Source organism: Dermacentor albipictus, chromosome 4 (assembly GCF_038994185.2).
Source record: "Dermacentor albipictus isolate Rhodes 1998 colony chromosome 4, USDA_Dalb.pri_finalv2, whole genome shotgun sequence".
Lineage (NCBI taxonomy): Eukaryota > Metazoa > Arthropoda > Arachnida > Ixodida > Ixodidae > Dermacentor > Dermacentor albipictus.
Genome location: NC_091824.1, coordinates 93311820 through 93322724, shown reverse-complemented (window position 1 = coordinate 93322724; position 10905 = coordinate 93311820). Strand labels below are relative to the sequence as shown.

At 43.5% G+C, this 10905-nt stretch overlaps 1 protein-coding gene across 3 annotated transcripts in view; it reads left to right on the top strand.

Annotated features, from left to right (window-relative positions):
* Nucleotides 1–10905, top strand: part of LOC135919995 (zinc finger protein 771-like) — a 32966-nt gene that overhangs the window by 736 nt on the left and 21325 nt on the right. For 2 of the 3 annotated variants that reach the window (XM_065454043.1, XM_065454042.1), the window contains exons 1-5: nt 99–359; nt 2212–2328; nt 3862–4225; nt 5220–5474; nt 9409–9554. In XM_065454043.1, the coding sequence (XP_065310115.1) occupies nt 281–359; nt 2212–2328; nt 3862–4225; nt 5220–5474; nt 9409–9554 (961 nt within the window). In that variant the 5' untranslated portion in view covers nt 99–280. Of the gene's footprint in view, nt 1–98; nt 360–2211; nt 2329–3861; nt 4226–5219; nt 5475–9408; nt 9555–10905 lie in introns of those variants that run through there. The other variant, XM_065454044.2, reaches the window with a different exon arrangement.

The window sequence follows — 10905 nt, the reverse complement described above, 5'->3', positions numbered from 1 at the left end:
GTGCTACTATATATACACTTATAATTAATATTTATTATGCAGGAGAGATGCGATTATAATTTGTTTCTTTATCGAACAGTCGCCGATAGCGGCGCTGCATCAGCTGCTGTCCGCTGTTCCATGGCGTCTGCGGTTATGTAGGGTGGCTTATATCAGCGCGTTTAAGACGCTGAATTAACAGCTAATAGAAATAATTAAGAATCCACGGTTCACGAAAGACCTCAGACGTGAATGCACGGATACTCCCATCTGCGGACACCCTTCGGTTCAACGCAACTAAATGAGCGAGCGAGAGTGGCAACAACCTCGGGAGCCGGAAGATCGCCAACTTTCGTCAAGCGACGCTCACCGAACAGCCAGTACTGAAAGCATTTGACGGCGGCTCGCTTTCGCGCTAACTAGCTGGGATTTTTTTATTACCAATTGCATGCCGTGCTTTGTACAGCCCGATCTACATTCTGAATGCTCCAATATATGCGCCTTCGGTCGTTCTCCACTGATGTGTAACTGTATATGTGGCAGAACCGGTTGCTCTCTGTTTACACTTTATTTCGCCGTCTGGTTTAGAGCGCCGTCGGCAAGGTCTCTAACGTTTTCGTCAAAACCTATCATGCGGATTCGAAAAATGTAGGTTTCGCTTCCATTGCGTTTCCGAGCATCGCAGAAAATCCTTAGTTCACAGACTGGCATGATGCCGTTGAAGCGAATGAAATGCGAAAGTGCGATATCGTGCATCATAGAGAGCGTACTTTTACTTCAAAATCGGATTTTTTTTTCCTGCTAGATGGCTTGTTTTTATTTGGCGAAATAGACTTTGATCACACGTAGCAGGTATTACGGGCGGAACAAGTCAATAAGTACATTAAAGGTCATTCGATGGGCTGCCTTCCGGAGAATACAACATAACTTTCTGGGTTCAGCCTCAGTTTCTAGATTAAGCCGCTTTTCTAATGGCTTGCTGGCTGAGAACACTGCCTTACCTTAATTCCGCGTAATAGATTAGAAAGTGTAAAATTGCGAACTTGTGTGTGTGTACACACACCAACACACAATCTATCTATATATATATATATGGTGAATGCAGTTTAAACCATGGATCCGGGACCTCGAAGTAGTGCGACGTAATTTACCGCTAAATCCCCACTTATTTTTTAATAATTTTTTTTTCCTGAAAGACCCAAAAAAGCCATGGCAGTGACGTGACAATAAAACTTTGAATTATCTGAAGCACAGCTATCAGTTTGGTCGCATTGCATGAGGCTAACTGCATACTACTTAAAAAAAAGTACTTTCATAACTGCAGATGAGTTTCGCTTCCCTTTATGATTGCTTATATCAGTCATGGCTTGCATAGTTGTTTTACCTATTGCTTCCGTGAACAAAAACTACAGCATGTTGCTTTCTGGAGTGCATGTTTGACTTAGTGTTTTATAAAAAAGCAACATGAACTTAATGCCACTTATGGTATTGGTAAAGGTAATAGTAATTGAGTGGGTTGGGTTATGAAAACTTTGAAACATTCATCTACACAACTATGCTACAAATCACTTATGTTGTTTCTGTAGGTAGCATGGTGATCAAGCAACACAAAGAACAACACTGTGTTGCTTGAGAGAGCTTTTGTGTTGAGTCAGACAAACACGGAGATCCACAAATCTTCATTGTATGAAACCACAGTGATCTAGTGCTGTGCTGTCGAGGCTGGAAGATTGAAACAGCACATTTCTACCGATTGCTGCAATGGGAATTTTCACAGTCTGAAAGGTATATTACAGCAGCATTTTCTTTTTGGGGCCTTTGCTAAATAAGTTTCATGAGATTTGCAATTGATGGCCTTTGGCTGGATTTTCAACAGTTCTTTTCAATATTTGTTTTCTTCTTTGTCATTAGCTCATACACATAGCTGCATGCTATGTTCACCTGATTCTGCCACTCATTGTGACTGGAGAAAAGAAAAAGAATTGTTGCAATGTAGTTGCAGCTGTCAGCCTCTGGTTTAAAATATGTGAATGACTGTGCTGCAGTTACAGAAAAAGAATGGCTTTAATAAGCCAAGCACTTGGAAGTTGTAGTGAAATTTAATATGAGTTCTGTATTTCAGTGTCGGCAACTGTGGTTGTTAGAGTATTGTACTTGTTTAGTAGCCTCCAACATTACATGTCACAATTTGGTTCAAAGAAGCAATGGAATTGGAAATGCTGGGATTTGCAGGTGTACCAGAAACTGATGGCAGGGATACCAGTGACACTGTTGCAGATGCCACCTCCGATTTCGACACTAATGGCACCGCCAATGACTCCGACGATGAAAACGGAATCATATGCAAAGGTAATTACGGGAATAACTTTTACTGGTAGGCTGCTCTGGCGCATAGGTGTTGTGCTGGTGCTGTCCACACTCACCATTGTATGTGGCATACCTTATTCAGACTTTGGCATCAGCTCGGAATGCATAGAGGACTCATTGCAAAGGCAGGAAGGACAAGGGTAGACACAACGAGCACTGGTTGTTTCTTTGTTTGTTGGACATGGAGTTTTGGGGCTACAGTGAGTGGCTATATATCGCAATGTCCCATCCCACCTTCACGTTGATGTGCACAACCGATGTTATAATTTTTATCAAGGCAAAAGCCTTAGATGGCTCATGAGATAAAAATTTCACCGTCCGGTGTTATGGCACCAAAATTCAATGGCACAACAATTCGAGGTTGCACCTGCGACCTTTAGTGTTAATGGCAGCAAAGCAAATTAAAGTATAGTTAATCGGGGCACTAGAACCTGTGACCTTTGGTGGGAGTCAAACCCACTTGCAGATGTGGGCGAGCCGGCCACCTCTCAAGGTGGATTCCAATTGACATCGGGAAGGTCAAAAGTCGAACCCACTACCTTTGGTGTTAATTAAAGTGCAGTTAATTAAGATATGGTGAATTAAGGCACTTGAACCCATAGCTTTAGATGGGAGACAAACCGGTAACCTTAATTAGGGTGAAGTTAATTAACGCAGAGTTAATTCCGGTAGAGTTAATTAAGGCACTTGAACCGACGACCTTTTGTGGGAGAAAACAAGTAATAGGTAGTAATAACGCATTAGAATGAAAATGTCAAGTAATTTAATGAACTTCTTGTGAGCACGCAGGCTTTCGCCTTCATCCTCTTTAGTGTATGCTAAAGTGACTGTCAACTTTCTTTTTTTCATCACGTTTTCTTCCGTTACATTCTTTCTATTAGCATATATAGGCTGGCTTTGATTGCATGCCTGCGCATGAGAATTGGAAGAACAGAAAATTCTTGTAAGAAATAATATAAACAAAAGCTTCCTTATATGCAAACTTACTCAGAAAGAACATCAGTGGCGAAATTAACATGACCTTATTCTTTCCTGCAGAACTTGTTGCAAGTAAATTGTACGATTGCTTGATACTTAAAAAGCTCTATAACGCCAGATTCTCGTTGTTATATCGCTCATTGTCATGGCCTCCCTGCACTCAGCAGCCATCAGATGGCGAGGAGTGCATGATTTCTGGTGAAGCCAGATGCTCACCTACAGACCGACTACATGGTTTCATAGTTGATATGTGGAAAACAATTTGGGTTTCAGTAAAAAAAGATGCTAAATTGCACTTGTGGGTAGTGGGGTATTTGCTGGTAGTGGGACGTTGCTGTGGCTCGCATGCAGTGAAAGGTCAGGAATTTGCTTGTGAACGACTGGAAATACCCAATAGAAGGAATTTGTACTTAAGTGAAGCACACCGGACAACGGTGCTCTAGCCAAGACAGTGCAGAAACATTCAAATTAGGTTGCTGTTGCCTCGCACATTGTCTGCCACCAACAAATGCTGTGTGCCTTTCACGCTACCTTCAGTGGAGATGGTGGAAGGAGACGAGGAGATTCGAGAGTTTGGGGAGGATTCGGAGGAGGGCCCACGGACCAAGCACACCTGCCCCGACTGCCCTTTCGAGACATTCGTGCGGTCAAGCCTTGTGCGGCATCGTCGCATTCACGCACGCCGCCCACTGTCGTGCCACCTGTGCGACGCACACTACCTTGACCAGACATCCTTGGCACGACATCTGCGGACTCACGAAGGTGGCCAGGAGGCGCTGCTTCCCTGTCCCGAGTGCGGCACTCACTTCACTCGCCGGGACACCCTGGAGCAGCACATGAGGATGCATGCGCAGCCCGAGAAGCCCTTCAAGTGTTCCATCTGCCAGAAGTCATTCATGACGTGAGTTGTGAACCTATGCTCACCCTCTCTTTTCATTTTCCCGATTAGGCTTGAAGTGTGACAAAACTGATCTCTTGAGAAGCTTTCATTGCCGCTGTTCTGTCTAAGCCAAGCTCACCGTATGTTGTGGCTGCAAGTTTCCCCAACCTCATCACCCCACTGTGATACCCGATACCCTGCAACTCTCGACTACATTTCTCTCGCTGTAGAGCCCATTCATTAAAGGCCAACTACAACAAAATTTTGGACTGCTTAAAAAGCATAGTTTCAAATAGCGTAGATATAGAGCAGCTTTCATGCAAAATATGACGGTATGCATTAGAAGGATAGCTGTTGTGGGTTTTGAATAGAAGACGTTACTGCCATTACAGTTCGCCAGAAGTGACGCATGATGCAGAACATGTGACTTATTGGCATGGCCTCCGAAATTAGGTGCTGTTCGCCACTGCCCATGGTGCGCTGAAAAATGTAGGAGGCAATGGGTCGGGATTTACGCAATATCTTCTAACCACAAAGTGCGTGTGTTGTTTCATTATGTGCTATTTAAAGGCTTCTGATAAGAAAATTAGACAGTTACCAGCCCTGCAGCTTTGCCAAGATTGCTTCACTAGTACGTACTACTTATGTATAACCAATTTAACCGAAATGAAATTTTGTTTCAGTTGCATTTTAACACACAAGTTTCTTCGGATTATGTTCTTCGTAGAAAAATAAATTTAATTCATTCACTTATTCATTCTTATGGTTTAACGTCCCAAAGCAACATTATGAGAAACACTGTAGTGGAAGGCTCCGCATTAAATTTGACTCCCTGGGGTTCTTTAATGTGCACCTAAATCTAAGTGAATGAGGGTTTTTACGTTCTGTCCTTATTGAGATGCGGCCTACATGGCCATGAAATGAACCGACAACTCCATCAAATGGTTGTGAGAACAGGGTTAGCACTTTATGATGGCAGATTTGGCTGACAAACGTCCCCACGTTCTCATTGCAGTTACAAAGAGATGCAGGCCCACAAATCGGGCCATGGGCGCATAGCTCCTTACGTTTGTGAGGTGTGCGGCAAAGGCTATCTCCAACTCAGCACACTAGCTGAGCACCGCTTCAGCCACGAGGAGGAGCGACGGTTCCCATGCACACTGTGTGGCAAGCGCTTCTTCTCCTCCATGGCCTTGAAACGCCATGGCCGCGTGCATACTGGCGAGCGCCCATTCCGATGCCTTACGTGTGGCCTCAACTTTGCCATCAGGTGAGGCTTGCCCCACTTGTGGCACTGTGTGATTTCCCAATACGCATAGGTAGCTTGTGTACACTCAAACCTTGTTTTAATAAAGTCATATTCAACATAAAGATACTTTAATTATATCTAATATACATTATAAACATATGCGCTAACATAGGCAAAGAATATTTCATGAACTTTAGATTTGCTTTGTTGTGTCTGTGTTTGTTACATTGTGGTTTGACTGTATACACATGCTTTTACACAGTGTGTGTATGGTGACATGTGTCCTGAAAAAAACTTTTTAAAAGGGTTTTGTGCTTGTCTCATATATTTCACAGCAAGATCACATTTTATGGTACAGATTGTTGAATAAATGCTGAGCCTTTACCTTAAGTTATGTCCATTAAAGGGTAGCTATTGGAGTTCATTAAAGGGTCACTTAGTCACTTGCAGTGTCTGCAACACTGCATAGCATGGCACCTGAGATCATTTTTATTGCTCACTGGGGGATTTGATGTGAAGTCCACAAATGGCACAGACAAAAGAAAATGCACATGGTTTTTTTGACAAACCAGTTAAGTAACATTGCCAAGTGGTACATTGAACAATCTGAACCATGAAATCAGGGGTGGGACTCCTGTGCCAATTGTGCCATTTTGACACAAACGCAAATTCCTGCGCTAGAACAACTTCATCATGTGTGCTTCGGCAGCAGCTGTGAACAGCAAACATATTCGTTCCTCGTAAAAGAGTGCAGCCATTCACATGCTGCACACCGTGCGACGGCGCCTCCCGCTTAGAATTTTCGCACTTATAACACTGGACTTTTCGGGGCTTCCAACAAGTGGCCGGCATGCACGGCCACACCCAGCTGTTGTTGCTGCTGTCAGAATGGCCAGGGCGACTGTATTTAAAGTGTTCACTGCGAGTGAACTAGATATTAGGGAAGTTTGCATTCATTGGGTGGGCGTCTCTGTCCCGAGGGCCGGCATAACATAAAACTATTGAAATCTGTTTTTACACCCATACTGGTGAGGCCTGAACCATTTTGACCCATCACAAAGGGCTAACAACAGATTTGGAATAAGAAGTCGCAGTTTCGCCCGAAAGGTGTAGCGTTGATTGCAGTTACAAATTAGTAGACAGCTATACGAATTAAGGATCATAGCTTTGTTGGCTGGATGAACTTGTTAAACATCCGCTTACTAACTAAATTAACAAGCATGATGTCATGTGGGCACAAGCAAACATGAACACATCTCACTCGATGACCCGGAAACTCGCCGTCAAAATGCTGGAGTGAGGAAGCGCAGCACCAGCAGCAAGCGAATTGACCTTTGTTCTGCCTCTCACTTTAAGGTGAATTAAGCAGTGAAAACACCGCACACAAAGCTGACAGCACTCGTGCTCTGTCCCTGTCACAGATTGCTTTCAAAATAGGGCCCACGCGGCCGTGCCATACCCAGCAGCCGCTGGAGTAGAACGGCCCCTCCCCCCGGTGCCTTGCTAGCGGCAGAAGACGGCACGCTTCTTTCCCACTTTCCTTCTTTGCATGTGCGAGATGGCGGCGCAACCTCGCACGCTTTCACTCGCACATACAGCATACGGCACACGGCGATGATGCTATCACCCCTGGACTTTATACGGAACATCACGGCGATGCTGGTGGCAGAAACATGCCTGGAGTGTCCATATAATTGCAATCGCCATAAAAAAAGATTGGTATACTTTTATGTAATACCTACCTAGGGTTGACCGCGGATCTCTGAGTCTGTGGTGACATATGGTGAATAGAAATTATATTATCGCGTCAATTGGAACGCATAACATGCGAACATAGTTCAATCGTAGTGCCAGCAATATTTTCGGCTTTACAGGAAAGCATGTGCCGTGCTGTCGCTCAACCCACTCTTCCATATTCTAATAGCTTTAGCTACAAAGCGCGCGTCTACTATGCACATCGTGTTCGGTTATTCTGTGTTTCATTGTGGTTTCAAAGTGCGCTGCCATATTCCATTATTCCACCAATATTCAAATTGGCTTGCTCTAAACTGCTTCGAAATCAAATTTTATCTGTTCCAAATTGCTCCAAAATGTAATTCAGTTTGCTCCAAGCTGCAGTTTTGTCTACTCCAAAAAGCTATTTTACTTGCTCCTAAAATTGCTCCACAAATGACTTTGGGCTGTCCCACCCTTGTAAAATGCAATCTTGCTGTGAAATTTATGCAAAATCAAAGCAGTGGTAGAGGTAAAATATTTTCTTTAAGATTCTTAAACTATGTAGTTTACCATATGTAATGTGTGATTTTTTTAACTACCTAAGTTTTATTGGGTATGCTCTGAAATGCTTTTAGTTTGTAGTGCAAATAAATTGCAACTACAATGGATCTCTGGTGATTAAGGTGAAACGATGGCATCCACCCAAACAATACCTATTGCTTATAAGAGCGGTAAAGTGCTAAGTAAGCACTTGGCGGAGGGGTGTCTGCTCCATAAATGATCGTGGTCAGGTGATGAGCTTGCATGCATTAAGGCATGTACCCCAGGTGGCAATCAGAGTTGCAACCAGGGAGAGCACGTCTCCCTCTTTTATAGATGCTCCTTTATACAAAGCAGCTGTATCAGCTGGTTGCCTTATTTGCCTTATCTTGCCAAAAAAAAGCCTTATTTTGCTCATAATTCACAAGGAACAAAAGAAAGCGACAGGACAGAGTGCTACTAACCATCCAGTTTAGTTTGTGTGTTCATGTAGCCGGTCATTCATACACTGGCCTGTTTGGTCGATGTGGCATCTACTGCAAAATTAGTGGTATGCGATAACCAACTTCACCTGTACACTCTACATACTTTTTTCACATGCTTCTCTTCACAGGCAGCAATGGATGCCTTTTCATCATTTACGTGCTGACACAATGAACCAAGCTTGTTCAAGGTGGAGCAAAGTAGCTTCACATCTGCCTTTCTTATTGCATTATTAGATATTGAGTTGAATTACTGGTCTATGTAAAACAAGTATATTGCAGAATGGTTGCTTGTTGGGCTAGTTGGTTCATTGTGACTTGTGGAACAGCATGAAAAAAAATAAGGAAGGGATGACAATAGAAACAGAGTGAAAGTGCTCTTTTCCTTTGGCATAAGACTTGTCTTCTTGAAAAAGACAAGTCCACTTGTCGAAACATTCGCTCCTGCTTTCACCTTGTTCTCGTTTTGCTCATCGTCTTGAATTTCCATCTCCCGCATTCCCCGTGTTTTCCCTAGTTTATGTATTAGGGGGTACTGTAACGAGAAGCTGCAGAAGAACTTTGGCCCACTGGGTTCCTCACTATGTACTGAAATGTTGTTCTTCTGGCACTACTGCATTCTGCTTTGTTGAAATGAAGACAGTGCAGCTGTAAGTCAAAAGTGTAGCCTTGTGCTTGTGAGCATAGCACCACAGCTGCCCTGGCCACCTATTTTGCAGTTTTCTTTACAGATTTGTGCATGTAGCTACATGTCAAACCTTTGTCACTTCCTTCAGTCAAGCACTTGTGCTACATATGCATAGAATACCTCAAACTGGGCACTCTTTGTTTTCTTTTGATCTTTTTTTTTGCGCAAAATTTGGCTGTTGGAGCCAGAAATCATGGGAGTGAAAACTTGTTTTATTGTTTCAGTCCAGCTGCTGTGACCAACCAGTTCCCATGTGTTTGAGAACTCTTTTACACAGTTTATATGCCTTTGATGCACGAATTCCTCAAATCTGTTTACACCTGTGAAGTTTATTGCACTGTAAAAAAGTGCTTTTGCATTTATGTTGTTAATTACATGGAAACCAAGGCTGTGTATCTATTTTCAACCTTGTGAGCACAAGAACGTAATCATCCAATGTACTCATTCAAGCATGAACCAACTAGCCCAAGCAAGAGTTTTACTTAATCATCCAAATGACAGGTTTAAAATATATGTCTGTCTTATACAGGGCCCACCTTCTCGCCCACAAGCGCACCCATACTGGGGAGCGACCCTTTCCATGTCCCTCAGAAACATGCCCACAGGCGTTCAGCACTTCATCGGCTGCAAAGAGGCATTTTCTTAACATCCACTCCAAGGATGCCCAAAAAACCGGTAGGTAAAGGTGTTTCTCTACGAGGCAACCATTATTTCTTGTGAGATATGTTCTTGAGCTGTAACCACAAGGTTACAGCCCAATTTAAACATACATTACTCTGAGAAGTGTTTAGAACAAGGAAGCAGACACACTGAAATAATACACCTATAGTACCATGTTTTCGCACTCATTGCTCACACCAGTAATTCAAGAGAGTGGATATTACATGCGAATTTCACTTCACAGTATGACTTTACTGCCCTGTGTTCTACATTGTACTCGGCTTCTCTGTCAAAGTATAGCGAAGTTTATAGTGCAGCGTTTCGCATTGCTGTAAAGCAGCAGTGCACTTCAATTTTTTTCATTCTGCAGGAAATGATAAAAACTGTACCAGATTTCCCAGAAATATGACATGCAGGCCAGCCACATTTCCAATGCAATTGTTCAAGCAGTTCATAACAAAAAGAGAGACAACCGTAAAAACCCGCATATAGTACGAGGTGAAATTTTTTGTGACACAAAATCGAAAAAAAAAGTTTTATCCACGTATAATAATACTTAGGAAAAACTCAAGGAAAACATTTATTTAAATTGCATTCCGCACTTCAGTCACTGTCTTCCTCAGCTGCGCTCTCTTCGGATAGTTCTTTGTCGGACATATCTTCCCAGAGGTACTCATCCTCTGTGTCATCAAGCGCGTTCGAGATGCCACACTTCTTGAATGTGCAACACACAAGGTCCTCTGGTATGCTGGCCCATGCGTCCACAATCCACTTACATAGCTTGGCTGGCAAAGCCCGCTTCAGCCTCCCGGTCGGCATCACTGCAGGCTCACCTGAGTGCATTCAATCTGCATAACACCGCTTGATCGCGTCCTTGAATGGCTTGTTCACGTAAACATCTAAAGGCTGCAACTGAGACGTCATCCCACCCGGAATAACAAGTTCAGTGCCGGATTCATGCAACAGCCTCTTCACTGAGTCGGCCATATGGCAACGAAATGCATCCAGCACGAGGATGGACGGGAATGACAACAGTGCACCGGGCCGCCTACATCAGATGGACTTTGTCCAGTCGAGCGCAAGATTCTCGTTCATCCAGCCTTTGTCATGGCATCTCACGACCACATTTTTTGGCAGCTCCTCACCTTTAGGCACTGTCTTGTGCTTGAAGACGACATAGGACGGAAGCTTGTGTTTGTCTTCCGTGCACGGCAACATGACGGTAACTCGCATTTTCTTGTTGGCAGTGGACTGGACATAAACTTGTTTACAGCCCTTTTCATGCACGGTGAGGGGTGATGGCATGTCCAGATAAACCGGCATTTGGTCAGCATTGCCGATTTGCCCTAGCTGGAAGTTCTTGGAC